The sequence below is a fragment of the Vanessa atalanta genome, chromosome 4, assembly GCF_905147765.1.
Source record: "Vanessa atalanta chromosome 4, ilVanAtal1.2, whole genome shotgun sequence".
NCBI lineage: Eukaryota > Metazoa > Arthropoda > Insecta > Lepidoptera > Nymphalidae > Vanessa > Vanessa atalanta.
Window position 1 is genome coordinate 6,104,214 of NC_061874.1, and position 25,637 is coordinate 6,129,850.

The 25,637-nt window shown below is 32.1% G+C and overlaps 2 protein-coding genes across 3 annotated transcripts; one reads left to right on the forward strand and one right to left on the reverse strand.

Moving 5' to 3' along the window:
* Positions 1-1,439: 1,439 nt before the first annotated feature.
* LOC125077668 (DENN domain-containing protein 5B) lies at positions 1,440-18,473 on the reverse strand. 2 transcript variants are annotated; one of them, XM_047689660.1, is made up of 25 exons: positions 18,430-18,473; positions 18,119-18,314; positions 17,925-18,034; positions 17,577-17,747; positions 17,087-17,322; positions 16,653-16,797; positions 15,930-16,074; positions 15,357-15,491; positions 14,677-14,867; positions 14,356-14,461; positions 13,970-14,119; positions 13,447-13,628; positions 12,754-12,965; positions 11,845-12,045; positions 7,775-7,931; positions 6,718-6,985; positions 6,076-6,111; positions 5,613-5,805; positions 4,706-4,956; positions 4,374-4,516; positions 3,885-4,003; positions 3,471-3,637; positions 2,718-2,900; positions 2,346-2,556; positions 1,440-2,189 (listed from the first exon to the last, which is right to left on the reverse strand). In XM_047689660.1, exons 2-25 carry the CDS (start codon positions 18,222-18,224, stop codon positions 2,012-2,014), a joined length of 3,996 nt encoding a protein of 1,331 aa, XP_047545616.1. In that variant the 5' UTR covers positions 18,225-18,314; positions 18,430-18,473; the 3' UTR covers positions 1,440-2,011. The 2 variants fall into 2 exon arrangements, with proteins under 2 accessions (XP_047545616.1, XP_047545617.1); XM_047689661.1 differs by lacking the exon at positions 11,845-12,045 and having other exon boundaries at positions 18,119-18,446.
* A 1,654-nt stretch (positions 18,474-20,127) lies between these two features.
* LOC125077849 (beta-1,4-mannosyltransferase egh) lies at positions 20,128-24,616 on the forward strand. The gene is made up of 3 exons (XM_047689937.1): positions 20,128-20,306; positions 20,552-21,356; positions 21,477-24,616. The coding sequence occupies exons 2-3, from the start codon at positions 20,553-20,555 to the stop codon at positions 22,047-22,049; spliced, it is 1,377 nt and encodes a 458-aa protein (XP_047545893.1). The 5' UTR covers positions 20,128-20,306; position 20,552; the 3' UTR covers positions 22,050-24,616.
* Positions 24,617-25,637: the final 1,021 nt, after the last annotated feature.

Below are 25,637 nucleotides of genomic sequence, written 5' to 3' on the forward strand. Positions count from 1 at the left end.
AATTTTTAATCACCATTTTGGACAGTTTATGTTGAAATTACAGCTCTAAGTACTACATTATGACACTTAAGTTGGTGAAACTTTTAATTTTTTTTACAAAAATGTTGCAGATTTTTCTTCATTTGCGGTGTCGAGTATTTTCAACTTACTGAGTCCCGCACTATAGTCTTAAATATCTTTCGATAACAAAGTAACCTTGGCTATCCATTTATGGAAAGTTCATTTTTCGGCAAATTTGTCGAATACTTAGTAAATGCTTCTAAATTTTTCTTATATCTTGAACAAATTATGTTATGTGTAACTTTGTGCGGATACATTATAGAGTGCTTCGTCTATTAAATATATTTTTTTAATAATGCAAGTACAAATAACAACAAGAAATGAGAAAAATATAACAAACTGTAAATATTAAAAATAAAAAAAAAAAAGATAAAAAATGAGATTCTAAATTTTTTTTTTATAAAAGCCTCCTTCAGCTAAAAACTTCATTCTAATAATAATCTTTAACATTAATAATCTCAAATAAACGAAGATCTTCAGTTAAATTGGGAGTATAATCTGATATAGTTATGTTTATGTCATCCTAAATCAATATAAAAAAAAAATATATTAAACATAACCGAACCAAACCAAACCATATTAAAAGTGAATTTGAGATTGATTGTTATGATACAACTAAATATATTTATTAATATCGATTTTTTCCATCATACTGATAAAAATATATATATGAAAACATTTTTAAATAAAAGCTTTTATTTATTCTGTGTACTAATACCAATACTAGATTGCATTGTTACTAGCACCAAATATGTGAGTAAAAAAACTGTAGAATCACTTAGGGAGCGTAAGTTTCATGGATAAACTATCAACGTTAGCCTTATAATATTAAAAAGTTAATTTGAAATAAGATAAATTATTTTTGTAGCTGGCGATAAAATAATTATCAAACGGTTCATAGTTTTTAGTTTCAAAATAAGATTTAACTTTTGCGATAATATGCGCTTGTTAATTAGTATTACGACATTCAAACGTATTTATTTTTATATCGAGATAGACATGATAAATCACTACAAAGACAAAATATATTCATGAATGGTTTATAGGTATATCCTAATTTGGCGGTATAATGTTATATGATTTTTTATTGACTTAATAATTGCACTGTACGTTACTCATTAGGAAGTTTTGTCCAGTAACCTGTAACTTTATTGATTTTATATTTAATTTGTGAGTTTTTTGATGGCATTATGAATTATGAAAACGTTTTATATATATGTCAACCATTTTCGTATGTTTATTATATTTTAACGAATAAGGACTAGCTATTAATATAAAATAAAGTTATTATATACTCGGTAGTTTAGTTTTTTTTTTATTTTTAACATCATGGCTAGGTGAAGATATTATTTATCTAAAATGTCATGAGATCAGATAATTTCTGTGTCTTTGAAGAATGTTTTTTATCACAGTAAACTATTTTCCGAGATTGTTGATTTGAATCTAGCATGTCTAAATTGCTAATGATGGCAGTTCATTTTTGTAGTAGCACTACATAAAATAAAATTCGTTTTGGAAAAAAGAAAACCAAATCGAATGATAAAAACAAAATAGGACTAACTATATCCTTGATTCAAATCTTAAAATTTAAAACTAAATATAAAGAGACGTTTGCGTCGTCAATCTTTGGATTCACTGGCAAGTAAAAACTTAACAATAATAAAATATAATAAAAAATGTATATAAAAAACGACCCAAATAACTAAAATAAATTCATAAGATTAGAGTGTCTTACAACAAATTATTCAAATTAATCCTATGAGTATTTTATTCCGCTTATGCACTATGTATTGTTATAATATATTTTCTCATCTCTACCATTCCCAAAAATATTGAAATAATGATCTCTTTACTACTAACATTGAAAATATTAATGTTTACGTTATACTTTGACAAAATCACAAATAGAATCTTTATCTGAAATACGAAAATATAATAAATCTGAAAGGAATTAAATGCCTTGAGTGAGAGAATTTTCTAGAACTATATCGAATTCATCCAAAGGTTCGAGTATTTGTCTGAGAAACGTAAGTAGACCGCGCTTACGCAAGAAACTCTGTTCTTCGTACATTTCTGCAGTGACGCGCGTCATTGACATTGGCACTAACATCCTGTGGAGCCAGTGTTCTCTGTGAAGGATTTTTTTTTTTAATAAAGCAGTTTTGCAATACATTACGCCAAAGTATATTAACAAATATGAAAAAAGATATTTTGTATCATGTCTATTCATGTTATTTAAGAAAAAACGATAATTCATAATAGTACTACATAACTATGCATTTTACCTCAAACTAAGGCAAATAAACAGTTGGAATTTTCCATCTTTGCCGAGTGATCGCCCCACAGAGTTTATTTCATCCATGAGATGGCAGTAGCATCGCCATATTGCTCTATGTTCCTGATCTTGTCTGCAATTGTAGGCCACGCCGCAACCCTTATTAGATTGTACGTTTGATTCGTCACAGAGGCTCATCTTGAATTCGTCTTTTACCCTTGCTGTAAGAAAATGTTTATAGCAAATTACTTATCGCATATATAAAGTTTCGATAGTCAAGTTTTAAGTCATCATAAAGAAAAACCATAATAATAAAAGATAAACAACAGATTTTTATGATATGTAAAGTTAATTTATAAATATATGATAAAGACATCCTTACTAAAGTAGTCCCAAATAAAAAGGTTTTTGCCAAAAAGCCGAGCAGACTTGAAGCCGCATAAGAAGGCCTGCTCCAAGCATTTAACTAAGCCATTTTCTCCGCATAGTAGCACACTCAGTGAATTCGCGTCTTTTTCGCGCTTAGATTGATAGTGCCATTTTACAATTGCATTCACACAATCGCCTGTAAGAAAAACGTTTATTTATTGTTGTGTATGTGCCTATAAAGTTAGTTTAAGCTAAGATTTTTCGCCACAAAATCGTTGTGGTTAACCCAACACAAAAATCACGAATGACGATTTTATGAGGTTCAACTCTGCTTTTGTGATTGCTAAACAGTTAACATTAATAAAATCTGTTAGCTATGTTTAAGAGAAGCACTATATTTAAAGTACGTATAAGCTGGTAAAACAATAAACTGGTGTATTGGTATTTAATATTAAAATAAAAACTATAATAATAATTTGATTTCGAATTTACATAAAAAAGTGTGATAGCAACAAGTTTCTTGTGTTATTGAGGTGCGTGGTGGGCGACAGAGCGTGCGGCGCGGGCGCGGGTGTGCGCGGGGAGCTCACCTATCATGTGCTGTATGGTGGAGGTGGAGAGGTGCGTGGTGGGCGACAGAGCGTGCGGCGCGGGCGCGGGTGTGCGCGGGGAGCTCACCTATCATGTGCTGTATGGTGGAGGTGGAGAGGTGCGTGGTGGGCGACAGAGCGTGCGGCGCGGGCGCGGGTGTGCGCGGGGAGCTCACCTATCATGTGCTGTATGGTGGAGGTGGAGAGGTGCGTGGTGGGCGACAGAGCGTGCGGCGCGGGCGCGGGTGTGCGCGGGGAGCGCTCTCGCGTGCGCGCCGCCACCAACACGCGCTCCGTCGAGCCGTCGTCCACGCCTGTACCCAGCCAGCGATTACACGGGAACCTGAATAACAAGGCAATAAAGGTTTGGATAGATTTTACAAAATAATAGCAGAAGATTGTTTTATTAAAATATACCATGATTAATCATGAATTTTGATTCCGGAAGAGAAAATCAAAGCCATCCCATCATATGACGTCGGTGTTGTGCACCTCGAGAAAATTTGTTAAGCACATCTAACATTCGAGCCCGAAAGCACGTTAGCACTTCACCACCAAGAAAAATAATCCCTGAAGAGGGTTTCACTTACGTGTATGTATGACCTGTAACTTCATTCCTCACATATATTTGATCCAGAAGCCATCTTGGAGATAAACCAGAATTATCGTGACCAATGCGTAAAGTTGAGAGTATACCTAAATTTTTGTGCTGCAAATAAAATATTTTTAAACTTAATTTGTACCACAAGAAATATAGACTAGTTCACAATCTATGCGCCACGCACAAGTAAATTTTCTAAGACATGTCCTTCATGCCTCAAACTAGTAAACCTCACTGCGAAGAATTGCTGTTTGGTGTTAAAATGAGTGACGACTCGGTGGTACCCGGACGGACCTACAAAGCTCTAGCTCACACTGGTATATATTCTTTAGGTAAGCCGTCGTAAGTTTGTTACTCTTCACATTCCCGCAGACATCAGGAGGACATATTAAATAATTTAATACATGATTGATATTCATGCAACCTAATACCTTCTTTTAATCAAAAAGTACAGAATATAAATATCATTTAAACTTACATGAAATACGAACTCATTGGTATTTCTTGGTATAGGGATTTTAGGCGTCGATTCACCATTAGCACCGGATATAGAGAGCCAGCAATTAGCAGTAGTTTGACTTGCTTTACGAGACGGTACAATCAGCACTCGATATGGCAACTCTGTACGTAAAACAAATACAATTTCATTAAAAATATTTTTTTTAATAAAATTCCAATTAATATACTTGTATATTACACTAGTGTTATTAATTAATTAATTAAATTGTTGTTGGAAAGCTGTTGAAATTGTTGTTGGAAGTTGGAATTTGTAAAATTATATTGCAAAGTATTGGAGATCAAAATACTTACTAGTAGTAGGATAAGTGTTGGTAAAGCAATGGTAATCGACAGCGTTAAGCGTCAATAGGTGGTATAAAAATTGTTCCCTTTCTTCTTCACATCGCAAAAATGCTGTTCTTTTGTACTGCGACCGCAGTAAAGTAGTATCAGATAACAGTTCTCGGAGATGCTTCGATAACAATTTCTTCTCAAGCGAAAGTCTTACCCAGGCTCGTGCGTAGCCTATTTCTGTTTTGATGTCTGTCATTGCTTGTACATTCCTATAATAAAAAATTAGAGATGAAATACCTAAATTGAAAACACATCTATTTTTATAAACGTTCCTGGGCCTCAGATCTATTCACATACCAAGGCTCCACGTTAAATGATGATTGGAGTGCATTAGTATGACTGAGTGACGTTCGTGCTTACAATATGTCTTAAAATTGTTTGAGACGACTAAGAGTAAAGAGAGGAAAAAAATACTTTATTTAAAAAAGTTTATTTTATTAATAATAAACAATAACACGGAGGACGCATCAGCTAGTGAATAGAGCTAAGGTAAATTTGAATATATTTATCATTTAGTTTTACTAACGATTTCAATTATCACAATTTAAATTGGTTTATTTTTTTGTTATATTACATTAAATAATATAGTGTAATGTTATGTTACATTACACTATATTATTTTCTGAAATGGATAAGGTAGATTAAGTTTTATATTTTCTAATAAAATTTATTTAATATCAGTTAAATATGTGGGTAGAATGCTAAGGTTGTATCGTTATTGTTATTTTTATCATAACATCTGTATTTCGGGATCTTCTAACTGGCCCTAAAGTATCTAAATTTTTTGTGACATACTATTTTGTGAATGAACCATAAATATAAGTCAATGTTATAGTAAAAAATATGCAAAAATAGATTAATAAACCTCATATCAAAGGTGAGATTTTCTGGAAGTGGTCTCAGAGGGTTCGGTATTTGAGACGACTTTCTCTCCAAAGTGCCGGAGTTACTGAGCCGATCGCGAGAGCTATCTCTCGACCCACCGCGAGAGCTGTCCCGCGATCTACTGCCACTTGTGCTTTGCTGAGCTTCTACTTCTGCACCCACAGATGATAAATCTGGAATATTTTTAAATATAACATTTAATTATAATTATTCAGTTCTTTGTTTTTGTTTGAATCTTTCATTTGCTTAATTTATGTTTATCGGGTTGTGCTCGGCAGTGGTGGTTAATATTGTGAGGAATCCAGTGCAAGACTGGATGAATAAACTTTTACTTTGACCTCTTCACTTCACTTCCCTTTGAAGTGGAGGTCTATACCAAAAAGTGGGCTGTTGCTAAATTTAGTTTAAATATTAATTGAAAGTCAGTACATATATATACTCACAATCCAGTCGCTTCCGTAACACACACCAGGCCAAAGCTGCATGTTTTAAATTAAAAAAAAATATAGTAGATAACGATGATTCACTGTCGTATATATAACGAAGGCGTAACATTATATTTGTTTATTGTAGTTTTTTTGTACGTATATGATTAACTTTATAAAATTTAATATTTCTTACTCTATTGTGTGTATGTTTATGAAATACAATTCAAATTGCATATTCCTGCATAAAAACCAGTGAACACTAATTTTAGTCATGGACTAAATGAATGCACTCCTGGCAGATTACGGCATAGGTGCCCAATCTCAAGGGAAACTAGTCGACTGCGGAGGACATATTGTATTGCACATGTGTATGTGGGCACTCTCATAATCCGATGGACTGTTATATACAACACGACTGAAAATAGTCTGGTTTCTACAAAGGTCTTACATACTTCCTTAAAAATTTTAAACATTGCCAGCTATGAAGCTCCGGCTTACCAATACTCAGAACTACTCGACAAAAAAACCCTTAAATTTATATAAGGCAATTCGAGCAACGATTCTCCTGAATTGTGTGGATTTATACTATATGATATAAAATTCTGCTTAAGAAAAATATTTTGAAGAGAAATAAAAGTAAGAATACTTTAGACATACCGGGAGTAAGATAGTTCGGGTCAATAGGTTTAGTTGAATTGCTGCATTGCTCTAACTCTTGGTAGTTAGTAAGATGCATCCACAATGCCGATTTTCCCATCTTATGTTGTAGACCATGCGACCACAATCTCTCCAGAAGGTCACAAAGAGACGCTATCATCGTACTTTCTTCTACTCCTGTTATAGAAACTTCGCAACCCAAGCCTAAATCGCTTTCTTCGGTACCCATCTTTTCGAGAAGCATCCTTTTAGTTTTACTTTTGCATTCCTGAAAATAAACGTCTTATCTACTAAAAAATTATCACTGCTTGCGGTTTATATTTATGTATTAAACGAGGAGTCTCAAACTAGTATCGTTTTATGTTTTGCCATAAATAATCCTCTAGGTTTTATTCGATGTAATTTACCTAAAACTACAAATCCGTAAACAGCAGAGATTTATTACTGAAATTATAATATAATATTCATACGTAACATATTCATATTTATTTCACTTTCTGCGTTTAATTATTTTATATATAGTTGACTTTTTATTTCACGAAAATTAACTTGGAGTATAAATTTTTAAAATATGTATACAGACATGCTCTTTTATTTTTACTTCACCGCCGAGCACGAGATGAATTATAAACACAAATTAAGCACATGAAAATTCAGTGGTGCTTGGCTGGGTTTGAACCCGAAATCATCGGTTAAGATGCACGGGTTCTAACCACTGGGCCAGCTCGTATATTGACTAAACAATAATGGCACAACTTTAACTTATAGTTTTTAACGCTTAGAAGTATTTCTTTGATCTTATTCATTTTAACAAGAAATAGTTGAACCTCCGGTTTTACCCGAGCGAAATTTATAAAACTTTATCTATAGCACACAAACCATCACGCCCTATTTAACCCACTCTAAGGGTGACTTTAAAAAAATAGCCTATGTCCGTCCCCGGGACTCAAAATATCTCCATACTATTTCATATATGTATTTCGGTTCAGCGGTCTTAACGTGAAAAGGTGACTGAGTTACTTCCGCATTTATAATATTAGTATAAATGTTTTTATACCTTTAGTAGTTTCTCGACGAAAGTTCTATTATTTTGTGCTATAGCAGCTGGGGTAACCTCAGTCGATAATCGTCTACCAATATCCCCAAGCAATAATTCCGGTGGGCAGTCTTTCACCTGCCATTTCGCGTTCTTAATACGCTTCAAACTATTAGTTCTGCAACATAAAAGTATTTATCAGGTCACTTAAAAAAGTAATAAAAATACATGTCCGTTATAAATTCCGATTCTATATTTACAGAAGCTAATAAAGCTTGAAGCAAAGTATTTGATTTTACAATACACAACAAAATAGTATTTGTCAGTGTGTGCAAGTCTAATATTGAGTTAATAGTAAAGGAAATATTTTGATATTTTTTTTTACTATCTTTATGCTTGTTCTTTACAAGACATAAGTCAAATAAAAAAAAGATAGTTAATGGAAAACTTGTATGAGTTATTTAAAATACAAACATATTGATTTTAATAACTTTATTTTTATATATTAATGATTTTCTACATAAACATTTCTAACTCTATTTGAGTTTACATTTTTAACAGCTGCCTATTGTGTGAGGTTTTTAAATATGAGAACCGATTATTATAAATTAATAATAATTTTAACTGACAGGAAAAAAACAAAAAATAAATCATTAAAATTACTTATAATAATAATTGCACAGATAAATAAGTAGCAATTGCTATCGTATTATTAACAAAGCATACTCAAATACAAAACATAAATTCAATCTTTTTATATACCTAAGATAATACAATAATTCGTTTTATTACATGTATACATTTCATAATATTTACAAAATATGAGCTACCATAACAGAATGAGCAAAACATTCACAAGTACAATAACATAACATGCAAATGAAATCGCACAGAACATTTAACAAAATTTGCATTTATATAAAACCTCTAACTAAAACAACCATGCATAATGTATCACAACACTTGGAAGCAATTTTATAATATATTATCTGTAGAAGACCAACTAATTACTTTTTGGTCATAAGGTAATCATTTGATTCGATTTTTCTACATAAAGTGACTGTATAAGTTCTGCTTGAATTTCTAGCGAGATTAATAAAAATTGTACAGATATTACTTATACCATTTTTCATAGATTTTTATTTTTAGTCATCCTTTGTAGAAAAATGTGGCTTGGTATTGGTACTTTTAGAGTATTAACCTGGAATTTATAAATTATATAGATATACTTATAGAGTTATTAAAATACCAACACCCTCTTCGAGCTTCCGAATAAAACATAATATAAAGAGAACTAAAGCAAACGATAATACTCAGTGATTTTTTATCGGGAATGGCATAATAATATCATACATACTAAAAATGGAGTATTTTATAGATGATATATTAGGTTAAAAAAAAGCCTGTTTTATTAATTTATTCGCGCCAAATATTGAACGATGATGGTAATTTACCAAAACTTTCACGAAAGTCCGACAACAAATATATAAAATAATCCCATAATCGTAAGACAAGCGCACAGTGAGAACAAAAGCAAACATTTATTTTAATTATTTGTTGTTCTCTTCGTCACGCCTACTGTACGTCTTATCTTCTCTATGATTACAAAATTCTTCTAATTATTTTTTTAAAATTGAGTAACGACTACAAATCATGCCACATTTTTCATGTACTACACACGTTGTTTCAAACTTAAGAGGGTGCTGGTACTTTTAATAATTCTGTAGAATAAATAATTGAATTGTATTCAATGTTAAATAAACCTGTTTTAACATGCGTAAAATTGTAATACAATAACACGAAATAGTTAAACAATTTAAGACTGACAGAACTTAAATAAGATAATTAATGATTAAACGAACTTACCTGTAAGTGAAGTTCTATCATAATAATACGAAGTGCTTCGTCCGAAGAGATTAGTAACTTTTAAAGTATGGGGCTTACGAACTCTAATAAAAAGTTGTGTTGTACATATGCCATAAGGGTCTCAATGAAACATTATTGTTTTTTACGACGTGAGCGTTTCACTTCCTTTTCCAGTTTCCGCAATTTTTTTGCTAATAGTAAAGAATTTACTATACTATTATCGCTTACACCTTTCGGCATGATTTTTGCCTAATTTGTGTGCGAATAAGCGAAGTGGTTGAGCACTAAAATGCGAATGAGGCTGCCTACTAAAAGCTCAGCGCAGGTGGGCTGACTTGAGTGGGGTAGGAACATACTTTATTTACTTTTTTGTTTTAGTGTTGCCACTTTGGTAGTGGCAATTTATTTTTTTCTAAAATATAGTGATGAAGTGGTGTCACCTATGCGTTACTACATTTTGTTCAATAATACTCACACGTTACTAATCTCGAGGACGAAGCACGAGTATAATTAAATTTAACAATAAATTAATATGCTCTGAGCAAACTTACTAGTTCTAAAATAATAAAGTCGAATTACGAGATTCATAATTTGCGTGAATTTATTTATTTAACCACCATCAAATTAACTACTTAATTTAGAAATATTTATCACTTAAGAATATTAGTTTACATCTATTATGTAATTATTAATGCTTAAAACGAGTATTAAACAAAATTGTACTAGAAGGCAAGGAAGACATATTTTTTTAAAATATTTAATAAGGATTTATAAAATAAAAAAATATTATATTACTGTTCTCGCCTTTTATACATAAAAATCCACGAATTTAAAAATTAATATACAAGAAGTATGTAAGTATTTCGCCTACCGCGTGTCTACGACTATAAAAGTAGCATCAATGTTAAATTAAAAAATAATGAGACAAAAATACATATACTATCACAAAACACAATCGCATGCTTCCCAAAGTAAACAGGCAATTATAAAAAAAAATACAGATTTTCTGTAAGTTCTATGGACATCCGTGGATTTCGTTTTTTTCGCCGATCACGATACTGTTGTACGCATTTTACACTAAAACATTAATCTTTCAAGGCTACCAAGTCTTTTAAGTCTCGCTAAATCAGTGACGGTGAAGCATAAAATCATCAATGTGCCAAACTGATTATTTAGATTTTTTTCATATATCAACAATATTTGAGTGTGCGCGAGACTTAGTTTTGTGTGTATTCCAGTTTGAGCCAGTTTAACTGCAGGTACAACGGACATAACATCATAGCTTAAACGCGCTGTTAGTGATATAAGGAATCGTTAATGTCTATGGGCTGTGACCACCACGAGGTAGCCAATTTGCGCGTAAGCCTACCAATATGTATTAAAAAGGGTACTAGTTCGCTTCCTAGCTTCAACGTGTGCATAGTGTGTTGTGTACGTCTTCAATGTTGGCACAGAAAAAGCGGCTGTCCTTAGTGCACGTTGGCAAATGTCTGAATTCGTACGCGTAAAGTGCTGTACTTATCACATTTAATATTTGTTTTATTAATGTATATGTAATGTAATGTCACTGACGCACACTTACGATTGAGTGATATGTTACTATACGGTTTAATTAAGAGAGGTTAAAAGTATTTCCTTTTATGGAAATAATATCCAAAATATAAAAAATAACCGATTTTAAATAATTAATCAGTATATACCTATTCTATTTGTATTAGTAAAATTATAGTGTAAATAATATGTTCGTGTTTTACATGCATTAAATAGTGCTACGTTGCTATTTACGATAATATCACTATAGTCATAAATAAAATAAACGATGCTCATCTACATCTATAACGACTCGGTCGAGCATTTTTAAAGCGTCTTCACGATCAACCCGTACTCGGGGGCCTCCAGGGATCGGACAAGAAACTTAAAATTAGGCACACAAAAATAGAAGCGGCTCGACATCATCAGCACCGTCACACAACGTTCGCAACAATACCGTAAAAACGTTGTCATCTCTAACGGTGTCCTCGCTACGCGGAGTATATAAATTATGGTAAAAGATTTATTCAATCCATAGTTCTGGCTCATATAGTATTATTATTCTATAAATTCAACCTCAAACAACAACTCAACCCGCACTCATCGCTCTATAGAACGATGGCCGAGGGAGGAGCGTCGGCCCGTTAGAGACGGCCACGTCCCGGCGGCGGTCGGCGGGCGGCTAGCGCGCGCACCTGCGGTCGGCCGGCGGCGGCGGCGCCAGCGCGGCGGCGTCGAGGCGCGCGGGGAAGGCGCGGTAGTAGGCGGCGCGGTGCGGCAGGCGCTCGCCCGGCGCGCCCACCTCCACGTCGCACGCGTCCGCGCCGCCCGCCGCGCCGCTGCCCGCCCACACGCTGTAGCCGCGCGTCGCCAGCCCGCCCTCGCCCAGCCGCTCCCTGCAACATAGTGATGCCAACTTGGGGGGTGCTCCCCTCTAATTTAGGGGGGATCATGATGTACAGCGGTTTTTTAGGGAGTTTATTTATTTAGGGGAAAAATTGACAAAAACTAAAAATTTTGTATTAAAATAATATGTGGAAGTGGCATGAAAAATATATGCAAGTAAACGTTAATAAAAACTAAATTTGAGGAAAGAAAAGTTAAGAATCAAGAAGTAAGATTTTTTTAATTTCCTATTTTTGCACTTTTATTTGAAATTTACTCCCAAACAGGATTTAAAATAGAAACATTAGCGGCTTTTAATCGATATTTAAACTTATTTAGAGAAATTTGAAGTTGGTCCTAGGGGGACAATCCGTAGAGTTGGCATCACTCTCCTCTCTCTCTCTCTCTCTCTCTCTCGCCGACTGCTCCTCAGTATCTCGCGAATTGTCGCGACGCGAGGTAGTCGTTTGGTATTCGTATCGAATAAAGACTAAAACTTCGCCTTCTCTAGTAGTCTACGTCGTTATCCATTTGCATACAACTTATTTGAATATTATTCCCTAAATAAAATCGATCGGTATTCCAAAATGACCATATGACCGAGCAATTGTTACTTTTTAATGTTAACGTTTGAAATCCAGCGTTAGTAATAAAATGTTCGAACTCCTCTTTAAAACTCAAAAATGCAATCATCATGCAATCCACAGTATCGTACTCACCTCACTGCGCGAATCCTGTGTTCGAAGACCTGCAAGTTAGCGTCATACTCGCCCCAATTTGCCATGATTTTATTATCTATGAGTGTAGCAAACATTTGTGTCTCAAGAAAACGCGATAAAAACGGCCTGTGCCGTTGCGGTTGATCAGAGAGGAAGGACGCTTTGTCGAAGTTAACCATTGACTCGCGAGAAGACAGCCATGAATCACGATCCTGTCATAACAGAAAAATTTGTATTTTTAAATAAGAATCGCTTTATACGGAAATAAGATAGCTTCGATCTACTGAACCTACTAGATTAGGAATAAAAAAAAATAAGAAAAAAGTATATGGATGTATAAAACCTCAGAAATTTATACGATTTTAAATTAATTTGATTGTATTAGTACAACATTATTAATTTTGCAATACTTATTAGTATATAATAGTAAATATATACGATATGTTATTATTTGCTAAACATTAGTAAGTTTACGTAAGTTGCGCCATAACACCTACTTACATTTTATTTTTAATTATCTGTTTGATTGATTTTTCTGGAAGAGATTCCGAATTAGACATAAAACCAAACGTCGCACTCTAGTCTATACGTTTAATTTGTAACCGTATTTCCATAAGTTCCATATTGAAAAAATAATATAGGATTTATCATATCTAATAATAATATATAAGAAAGAAATCAAATGAAACTTACCTGATCCGGCATAATTACAAAATTTTCATACATCAGGAATATGTGAACAAATCTGTTAAGAAATGTTTCTCTGATGGCAATATTCAATCGAATATCTTCATTATACTGTTCTTCGTCATTCAGTATTTTCTTCTTAGTTGTAGGCATAACAGTATCAGCATCAACGTCATCTATAGACAATCCTGTAAGTTAATTTGGTATATTTCATTATAAGTCCGATTTTTTCAATGAAAAACTGCTTACTATTTTCAATAATAGTAGAACATACATTGATAATCTTTTTGAAAAATAATTAAAAATTTTATCAATTCGGGTTTTCTTAATAATTCGAATGGATTTACTTGACCAGACCCGTCTTCTCAATGAAGAGGTATTAAAACGCAAATGCATTTAACTGAGGCGAGAATGCTATGATAGATATTGTGTAACGTTTGATGAATATAAATGAGTAAGTTAAAACGGCTCCCCTTCAGAAAATCTATCTAGTGGAATAGTGCTGTGTTTTAAACAAAGTCAATAATACCGGCACGTTTGACGATGATGTCGACCATGCGCTGCAGGCGGTAGAGCGGGCGCGGCGCGCGGCGCGGGGACGCGGGCGGCGACGCGTTGAGCGGCCGGCTCTCCTCCCACTCCAGCACGTCGTGGAACGAGTGCTTGCGCCGCAGCCCGTCTGATTACAGACCCTCTCACTCACTCACTCGCTCACTCACTCACTCAGAACTTTGCTTATCGGTAGTCATTGGTGAATGAGTGGTACCCACCCAGGTGAGAAATTAACAGAAATTATATGATATATACCAATGTCCTAGGGATGTTTTCGTGAGAATTTAATCACGGCGTTTTTGTACAGCTACATTTAAAAAAATATTATACTCTTATTGTTTATAAAAAATGAATGCAATTAACCTGAGGGTAATGTACAACTACTGCTCATTCCGTCATTCATATGCTTGTATGACGTCCCATTCAATGGTACTCCTAGTTTTGTCGGTTCAGTTTCTGGTCTAATTATCTGGAAAAACAACATGGTACATTTTTATATTAAAATTTAATTTATTTTTTACTCAATCAGATATCGCGTCAATTCAATGTCAAACATTTTTATTTTGCTTTACTGGTCTTGAGACTGTGGTGGTTAGTATTGGACTATGGGTATTAATAATTTGCGTCACAAGATTTTTGTTTATAGCTTTCTATAAAATAAATAAAATATTGTTTATTATATACCTGATGTTTATCAAGAACATGATTTAGTTCTTCAATGAAAGGTGTCCTGTGAGGGAATATGGGCAGTTCCTCAGGTAGTTGTATATCAGGCTTGTCAATGTCAACGAGACAAAGTGCCGCTTCTGACCCAATTGCAATATTTCTTGGACCATTACTTCCAATGGTAATAGCTGAGCTGTCTGCATGGAGACCTGTGCATAGAAATTAAGTGTCTTTAAGGTATTAGATCTCTTATATTTTAGAATATATTTAATAAAGCTAATCGCTTTAGTGACACAAAAATTAAAAATACGAAAAAGAATTGGTGGAAAATATTTGCTGGCTTTTACGAAATCCAGTGTTTGGGAGCGAGTGGCTTTCTAATGTCTATTATAGTAACATCCTGAAAATATTCTGCGGCTGGGCTGCAGTCTCCTGTTCATTTGAACAGAAGATTTTCGAGCTTTTCCTGTACGTTACTCCAAAGCGGGGGATACATGTTTGATGGATTACCATCCGATACATGCTGATTTATTCACGATGTTTTGTATTAATGCCGAGCACGAACTGAATTATAAACACAAATTAAGACTTGAAAATTCACTAGTTCTTGCTTGCCTCTTACATTTCGCTTTGGCTTAACACCATACTGCATATTAAATTAAATATATATTTACAATAAATAATATTCTTTTACATACCCATTACGAAAGGGACGGGCGCATCAAGGAAATGATAAAGAGGAGATGGCAATATCGGCACATAGACGTGCGCCCACGAGAACGGAACCAACAGAGACACAATGCACTCTGCAACTAGCATGAGTTTGTTGAAATCTAAAATCAAAATTAAGAATTTTACACATTATAAAATGATGTTTCTATAACTTCAGTAACATATTAAAAAAAGGGGCGGGGTTAAAAATGTGCTTAAACTTTATCTTAGGGTTTTATGGGCAATGTTTAATAATAAATAATTGGCTCATGGCTCATACTCTTATTAGATTAAATCTTAATTATTAATTGGATGTATATAGTTATATGTGACTCACCTCAAGTTACTGCAATAAACTTAGTATGATCTTAAATTAAATTTTTAATATTTACACAATATTTTGACAAAAATCGTATTTTCTTGTCTAACATATTCTATGACTTTAATGTTTTATTTTATTATTGTTATATATGTAAGTCTGAAGACTTGTTGTCTGTGTCTTTCTATTATATTCTATTTATAAAGCAAATTGTAATTTTAAAGAATGTTGAATTACTTACCACTAGATCTTAACAGAACTTGATGTTCTAATAGCACACATGTAAATAACTGGACAACACATTCAACACCCAAAGTGGAAAACATTACACGTAGAGGATAATCTAACAGAGGTAACTCCTCAGGTGGGTTTGGCATTCTTATCACCTGAAAATATATAACAGTTATAAATAACAGTCTCCTTGTCTTCGTTTTGTCGATTTATTTCTAAAATTTTACTGTTCCTTCATGTTCCAGGTAAATTGTCTAATAATTTTAGAAAAAATTATACACTATCTATTCATTTTCAATCTTAAATATTTGCTATATCTTAAAAATAATGATGAGATATATGAGTTTTAATTTTTCTAAATTGGTTAAGAGATCATACACAATAGAAAGACGTGTTATTCCAGAAAAAAAATACCAAAAAAAATTTATATTATTAGTAAGTAAATTTGTTTGCAGTTAATACTTATTTTATGGAGGGAATAAAATAATTCTACTATGTTGATTTTAGTCAAAATTGATTGATTGAAACATTCACATTTATATTGTATAATTTTCTTAATCTTAAGTTTGGCAATAAATTGATAACAAATACTATAAAAATATTACATGAAGATAAAATAATTGATATGAATGACAATAATTCAAAAATCTAATCAATTTAATCTTATCATATTTAAAATTAAAAATGTAAGCATACAAAAACACTAACATAGCTTTAACTTAATTTTACTTACAACTGGTATTGGATCGAGATGTGGTTCAGAAGGAGGAACATAAAGACGTAAAGCTTGACCCGGTGATGGCACTGGAACTTCATATAACAAGTTGTAGACATAGGATTCAGGACTGAGGCCCGGCCCCGGCTGTCTAGGTAGTGACCTATAATTATTAAAGTATGAAATTTAGACATCATAAAAGCATTTTGAATATTTTTTTGAATGTTGTATTTCAAATGTTAGGAATATATGATTGAAATTAATTTTTGATTGATAATAATTAATGATATTGTAAAGAAAAATGAATTGTTCAAATTTTTAAATTTCATATCAAACTTTTATAAATGATATGTAGAGCGTAAGGAAATAGGCATAGGAAAATTAAAAAAGAAATACCATGAGTATGAAATAAAAATATTAAGTTTAAATGATATTATATCATAAGACCATACCTAAATAAATTCTCTAAGAATAATTGTGCAACCCTAATATAAGGGTATTGGCATATAAGTGCTATACTTTTGGCTACATAGAGTTTATCTTTGGTTATGTCATAATATGTAAGTGCAGCTCCGGAGTGTGGGGCCAACTTAAAGGATCTTGGTAATGATCTAGAACTCTCTTTGCCAGATCCCTTTCTATGCCCTGGAGGAGTTTGTCCACTAGATAGTTCAGTGATGTACATTGTCTGTAAAATAGTAGTTTTTATATAAGATTTATTATACATGGTAATTATTAATACAATTATAAAGACAGATTTATTGTAGACTTGTCATATCAGTTAGATTCAGCTCTTATTATTTCTAATAGCTACCCTACTAACACATTAGTATCAATATGGTTAATATTGTAAATGTAAGTCTTAGGAATATTTGTATATGATTTTTGTTAATTTAATTATAATATTTACAGTCAGTAGTGGTAAGTTAAAATTTTACTTACCTGTAATGTATGCATTGCACTGCATATGTTCCTGTTTCTAACTTCTTCATAAAAAATAAGACTGAATCCATAATATCTTGATGCATTTTCTCTAGTCACAACAAAACTATGAAACTTTGGCTCTAAAGAATGTTTTTGAGTCCTAAATTGAAGGCTTGCAGGAAAACAAAGCTGTAAAAAATACAATTTTTAATTTAGTGTAGTTAATCTACAAAAAATGAGGGATAAATGCCATGTTAATAAGTGTTGAATAAGAGTAATATTTGTCATGTAATGATGGAGTAATTATTCCAATAATTAAATAAATTCAGTTTTAAAATAATACTATTTTCATATTATCAAACTCACCATACAAACTGCATGTTCATCAAATTTATTATTATGAACATTATCTGGATAATGGGCTAGAACCTTTCCTTTGTATGAGCGATCGAGAGGAGATATATGTAAATTGTCACCTAAAATTATGTTCGCATTTATGATTTAATAAATAAACAATAAAATAATCTGAAACCTAATAACAAAATAAAATATTTATTTACCACATAACCTGTCTGTTTCTAGTCCTGAATCAAAATCGAGCCCACATATGACAAAATAATCTGCAAATCGACATCCCACGGACAAATCCGAGACAGACATATTCATATCGACCCGTTATTTATTTATTATTTGAGACACTTTCTCTTCCAGATACAATTTCTCACACTTCGCCACACCATTGTTTACCCGTAAGTTCTGTAAAAATTTAATATCGTAACATAGATCTTATGACTTTTGATCAATCGATATTTGCTTTAAGTAAATAAAGAAAAAATGTTAAATAAACATAATGTATTATAAAATTCCATACAAATTCACTGTGGCACTTAAATAGAATTGTGCATTTGACAGCCACTAAAAATAGTGATGTAAATCGATATCGAAACGATGAATATAGATTATGACATAAGGCGGGACATTCACCTTATTTTAATAATCGATTATTGTGGTTCGGTTCTATGTTAAACAAAAAGATAATTTTCTTGTGGACTTCTAATTAAATGTTTTTGGTAAATTATTGATTATATGAGCCGCCGGTTAGTCAGTAAAAAAAAGATTTATAAATGGTTGTAGCATGTACATTTTAGACTATGAACACGCTTTGTACTTTAATGTCTTTAAATTACATACATGCATTAAAACATAATATTCGTTTTGGCATATAGGTCACTTTTTGTGGCATAGTAGGTAACGCAATTTTGGCATGGTGCTTTTTGTAGTGTTTGCTAGTCATAACGAACAATTGATGAGATGCTGATGTAAGCATCTTATAAATTGTTCATTATGGCTACGAAGCAAGTCAATACTACTATAGCTAAGCTGAGTGGATCGAGCGAATGGCACAGCACACATAGAGAGGTTCTCTAGAACACAGAGTCATAGTGACTACACAAAGTGCTACACAGTGTGCTGTGTAGAGGAGTGGTTTATGTTATTATTAATATTTTTTTATATTTTCTATATGCACCGGGTATAGCTCCACTCCACCTGATGGAAAACAGTAATGGTGGTGAGTCCAAACGCAAAGACAACCTGTACAGATAGGTAGAAAAACTGCACTAGTCACCCTTGCCATGCCGGCCCGTAAGATGCCTCGTAACGCCTCATTTGAAGGAACCCACGTTAATAAAGGAGGAAATACGTGTGCTGCTAGAGAATTCCATTTTTGAGGTGTGACAAAAATAAGTGTTGCCTAATTTCTTCGTACGCGATGGAATTGATATCACAGTTAGACGGTGACATCGCGAGCTAGCACGTGTAGACTTGTTAAGGAAATGACAAACCAGGAATTAGAGAGAATAGTTCCTTAGAGTACTCACCGTGATACAGTCTATGGTAAGCGTTCAGCGCCGTTATTTTTCGATGCAAACGTAAAGGTTCGAGGATGTTCGTGAACTTTACGTTGCCAATAATGCGGACCACAACTGATCCAAGGACTTCATTAAGTACTTAGCGGAGCCATGCCAAAGATGTGAGCAATTTTTTGCACAACAGTAGCAGTTGTTGTGGCATATAAAAACGTCGCACCTTGTTCAGGACCCCAAGTGAGGCTGTTTTGATAATGGCATCGATATAATCTCTTGGTTTAAGTGTGAGAACTGTCTCGATTGGGCTTCGATACAATGGGCAAAATGAGCTCAACCATTAGCGTGCGGAACATTGAGGCGAAAACCGGGGAAACTTAAATTTATTTTAAGTCAATTGAAAACTAAATATATACCAAGATTATTAATTAGTGATGCTGACAAAATTTTAGCAAAATTTTATTATAAAAGTATTTTATTTTTCCTTTTGAAAATAATAAAATATGTATAGTAGGTGTCCAGTGTTATATTTAAATAAAATATGCCATATAATAATTGACCCAGCCGTATTTGTTTATTTTGACCAAACGTGTACTAGAGGCTTTAGATATAAATTATTATCTGTTATTTCTTATTCTAAATTCTGATGATATACATACCTATTATCTATCAACTATTTCTGTTTAATCTTCGTTTGAATGTCAGTCAGTGGGTGTTCACTTACATTTACGTTTATTAAATTATATTGTTAGTTTTAACAAATGTGTATAAAATATATATTTTTTAGTGTATACTAGTTCTTTTTAAATATTGTGTTAATTTTTAGTATTCATTGTTCCCATCGACTGTGATATATTTTTTAATTCAACGAGAATAACGTAAGGTAATATTTTAGAAATTTTTACTAAGTAGAATAACGGAAAATTGTTTTATATTTATATACGGTTAATTAATAATATCTTTATTTTAAACACCGTTCGCATATGTGCGCATACTAACCCTCAGCCTATTTGTATTAATTTCTTTCGAAAAAAACTAGTAACGTATTTTTGGGACAATTAATCACTCGATTAGAGATCTCAAATGTTTCCTAATACTGTGATTGATTAAAGTACTATTTTGTTTCAGAATGCTTAGAGGAAGAGTGCAACATTTACTTCATTGCATACTATTTATATCATTTATATTCTTATTTTTGGTCTTTGCTGGTGCTATCAATTTAGACAACAAAGAGAAGCCTTATATCGATCCTTGGGAGACCTACGGCATTTATGGAGCTATTATTTTGTACACTTTGAGGCTTCTTACATTTCTAACAATACCTCAAGTTTTATGTAATTTTGGAGGATTAACATTATTTAATGCATTCCCTGGGAAAATTAAATTGAAAGGATCTCCTTTGCTTGCTCCTTTTATTTGCATAAGGGTTGTGACTAGAGGTGATTTCCCTAAGCTTGTAAGGGATAATGTCTCCAGAAATATGAATATGTGTATAGATGTGGGTATGGAGAACTTTATGATTGAAGTTGTGACTGATAAAGCTTTAAACTTGCCTAAACACAGAAGAGTAAGAGAAGTTGTGGTGCCACCCGAGTATAAAACAAAAACAGGCGCCTTGTTTAAGTCAAGGGCACTTCAGTATTGTTTGGAAGATAACGTTAATATATTGGCTGGGACTGACTGGATTGTACATTTAGATGAAGAGACTCTATTGACGGATAATTCTGTTCGTGGTATATTAAACTTTGTGCTAGATGGTCAACATCAATTTGGCCAAGGTTTGATTACTTATGCAAATGAGCATATTGTGAATTGGTTAACAACACTTGCGGACAGTTTCCGGGTAGCTGATGATATGGGAAAATTGAGATTTCAATTCTATTTATTTCACAAACCACTTTTCAGTTGGAAAGGCTCATATGTGGTTACTCAAGTAAGTAAAAAGTTTTTATAAAGTACAAGACTGTATATTGTTATATAAACAATATAAATTGAGTATTCAATCAAACATTATAAGTTATAATGTCATAATCAAAAAACATAATTATTTTAGGTCAGTGCTGAGAAGAAAGTTTCATTTGATAATGGTCTTGATGGTTCAGTCGCAGAAGATTGTTACTTTGCCATGAAAGCGTATGTGGAAGGATATACATTTAATTTTGTTGAAGGAGAAATGTGGGAGAAATCTCCTTTTACTCTTTGGGATTTTATGCAGCAAAGAAAAAGGTGGATCCAAGGTATACTATTAGTCGTTCATTCTCAAGAAATACCTGTTTTTAATAAAATTTTCTTAGCAATATCATGTTACTCGTGGGTAACACTGCCTTTATCAACTAGCAATATTTTACTTGCAGCCCTTTGTCCTATACCATGTCCACAATTATTAGATCTTATATGTGGTTTTATAGGAGCAGTCAATATTTACATGTATATATTTGGTGTTATTAAATCATTTCCAATTCATAGATTTGGCCCTCTTAAATTTTTTCTGTTTGTTGGAGGAGCGTTAGCTACAATTCCCTTCAACATAGTCATAGAGAATATTGCTGTCATATGGGGTGTGTTAGGTAAAAAGCACAAATTTTATATTGTAAATAAAGAGGTAAAGATACCAGTTACAGTATGATTTTTATAGTATTTGATTGTTGGTTTCATACAGTTATAAAAATACATAGCACAAATAACTTAAGATTTGTTTGATAATATAATGCTTAGAGATCAATGCATGTTGATATGATTATTTGTTTTTTTATTTATATCAGTGATTGTAATTTTTTACACATGAACAAGTATTTAGTCACCTGTCCTATATTACCAAAGACTTAAAATTTTGATTTAGAAGTAAGTTTTAGTTTTGTCAATTTTCATTACATAATTGAGTTTGTTATTTATTTTTAGTCTGTATAACTTTCGATTAGAAATAAAAACTTTTCTTAATGAACAATATATTTTGTATTTTTATAAACAACATATTTTTTTAGTAGATACTGTTGTTATTGTTGCGTGTTTTAGTATTATTTTTAGTTAGTATTCAGTTTTAAGTTAGTAGATCTACAGATGGAAAGACATTCATTATAATTCAAGTATACAAATGCATCTGATTATGAGGAAATAATAAGATATAAGTTGGCACAAAAACATGGTAACTACCCATACTCACAACAGACTGTTAGAGGAGAATAATGTAAGAATTATAGTGTAGTGTATTGTTTGTATGAATATTTATTATATAACATATATAAACATGGGCACACATTAAGATTTATTAAAATACTTAAATAACGAAAATATTTGTAAGTTATATGTCCATTGTTTTGTTCTACACAATGTACTTAAATATACAACTAAATTTATGTAGACTCAGGATTTTGAGATTTTATTAATTTAGTGAATTTACCAATAATCGAGTAGTTCCATTGGAAACATTTTAATTAATTGGTTAGTTTCCAGTAAGATAAATAATATTTGATTCGAAAAATTTTAAAAATATTTAGTTATTACTGTTAGTGTAAAAGGTTTTATGTAAAAATTAAGTTACAATTTAAAATTTCTTCAATAACTGTCTGTAGACATTATAAATTTTATGATTTAGAAGTTAAGTTAATTAGTTACCATGGAAAAAGCAGAGGGAAATATTGAATAATATATTAATAAAACATAAGGGAAATATCAGTTTTTATGGTTTGTTGTAAAGTATGCATAATTTTACATACAACCTTTTCCGACTAAGAGTCACATGTGGAAAGTTATTATTATCAATTGTATTATCATGAACACATCAGCCTTGCTTGAATTTGTAGACACAATTTATATGATTCCAATATAAAACCTGAAGCATTTTAATTAAAAAAAAAATTAATAATTTTCGTGTAGCTCAGGTACCGGAATCCAATTTGTAATAAAAATTAAAACTACTTTATAAAAATTCGCGCGATGCGGACGTTATGGCTTCGTCTCTACTATATTATTTTAAAATATAATGCGTTGAATGTAGTTATGACACAATTTATCTATTTTTATTGACCAGAAATTTGTAAATTTTGATTTGTTTAAAATGTTAACCATTCAATATCTAAGTAACAAAACATTCGATTTTTGTAAGTTTCATATATAAAACCTGTTTATGGTATTTTGTAAATGATCTCTAAAAAAAAAAAAAAACAAGCTAAAAAGACATTGTTGATTCCTTAATACCGTTTTGTAATTACGACCTGAAGGAATGTTCAAAATTTAAATTTAAGTAGCTTAGTTAAAGTATTACGTTTAGTATACATTCTTGTTTTTCATGTAAATTATGATGTAAAGAAAATTTTGTGTGAAACGTAAAATTGTCCTCAGTATTGTACTTCGTTTACTTAGATATAAAAAATATCAATCACTATTATCAGTTTAAAAAATAGCATTGTTATTATCTTCTTAAACATATTTGACTAGTCATAAATGTAATTAAGTATGATAGTTATTAAAGTAATATTACGTATGTTTAATATATAATTGTCAAATTTTTCGTCGCATGTAAGGGTCAAATCGTCGTTTACAAGGTGTCAATTGGTGCCTTGCGCTCCCTTAGGGACGATTCACATATGCGTCGCATCGAATCGCGCGCGTGGTAAAGGAAATTGAATTGTCTGCACAATATTTAAAGTCCATTTCTTGATTCGATGCGACGCATTCGATGTGAATCGTACCTTATTATAACAATTAACTGCCACATACTGACACGTCCCCAATTAAAAGAATTACACAATTATGTGATTATAGCAAGCATTTGAGGAACTGAATTTGAGTTGGTATATTTAGTGAATTTTATTTTATAATTGGAAAATAGTATTATCATTGATATATGTGTAGAATTAGTTTATCAAAGTTTTTATAATTATCATACGCGTTTGTCGTTTGACAGTATCACGAAAAAACTTCAATTTCAATTATGTTAATAGATTTAGTGAATAAAACAAAACAACCTTTAAATATTAAAGTGATTGCGAATCCCAAGAACGAACAAACCAAATCTTCCACATCAAATTATTCATTATATCGCATATCTAAGTAATAGTTGTGGTTTACTGGATTTCCAATAATCATATTATTGATAAGATAACCCATTCTCGCATGCATGGTTTTAACTGATAATTCGCACCTCATTCTGACGGATATACTTATATTGAATAAAAAGTGATTTCCGATTGAGTACATTTGTGTTTTTTTTTCTCAATTTTAAATTACTTATAGTATTAAGCAGATATTTAACGTAACAAAACATAAATAAACATCAAATAAAAGTATCTTTGTTGGTTGTAATAAAACGTTATCAAGATTGTAACGTGGTGGTTTTGCAGGTGGACGAGCAGTTGGGCCTGATGGTGAGTGGTCACCACCGTACATAGACATGAGCACTGTATGAAATATTAAACATTCCTTATATGGTTAATGCGTCACCAACCTTGTGAGCTAAGGTTCATTGTGCCTATAGTAACAATACCGCACTAACCCTTCAAACTGGAACAACAATACTACATATCGCTGTGAAGTGGTGTAATATTTGATGAGTGGGTGGTACCTACCCAAACGGGCTTGCATATGAACCTTCATTTTATAAACGTGAGATTGTTTTTCCATGGGTAATATTTTTAATGAAATACACTACTTATCCCTTATATATATATATATATATATTTTTTAATTTATAGTTAAAACTCTTACTATAATGAATTTAAACAATTATGCAAAAAACACATCCTCTTAATGTTTTTTTTTCCAAAGCCAATAATAAGAAGTCATTATTATTTACAGTAAAATATTTAGTAACACAATACGAAGAGAACCTTGGCTTTATGTTTGCAGATTATCTTTTTTAATATTTTTAAAGATATTTATGTATTTCATTCACACCAATCGCGTTGTAATCCCTCTATCACACCCACCTATCTATAAATCAGTGCGAGACCTGACGCGCTGAATGGATCTGTGACATTTTTCGCGAACACAAAGCACGGAGTGTGAGATTTCCGCACTGCATATTTATCGCCCAATCGAGCAAGATCAACGAACTCTTCAATAATTCGATATTTAAATACAAGAAAATAGACTTAGAATTTTGTATTTAATCAATAAAATACTAAGAGGTACGTAACTGAAAGTTGATCAAATTATTCAAGTACGTAGTTCTGGCCCTGTCGGATTTGTCCATCTTATATTTATTATTGTTATAAGG

Bases quoted from the DNA above. Each gene is read 5' to 3' on its own strand.
- LOC125077668 (XM_047689660.1), bottom strand. From the start codon at position 18,224: ATGAATATGTCTGTCTCGGATTTGTCCGTGGGATGTCGATTTGCAGAT. The intron at 14,462-14,676 runs GTATATAATAAA...TTGTTTTTCCAG, and splicing joins ATGTTCTTGATAAACATCAG to ATAATTAGACCAGAAACTGA. The intron at 12,966-13,446 runs GTAAGTTTCATT...CTGTTATGACAG, and splicing joins TTGTAATTATGCCGGATCAG to GATCGTGATTCATGGCTGTC.
- LOC125077849 (XM_047689937.1), top strand. From the start codon at position 20,553: ATGCTTAGAGGAAGAGTGCAACATTTACTTCATTGCATACTATTTATA. The intron at 21,357-21,476 runs GTAAGTAAAAAG...TAATTATTTTAG, and splicing joins GCTCATATGTGGTTACTCAA to GTCAGTGCTGAGAAGAAAGT.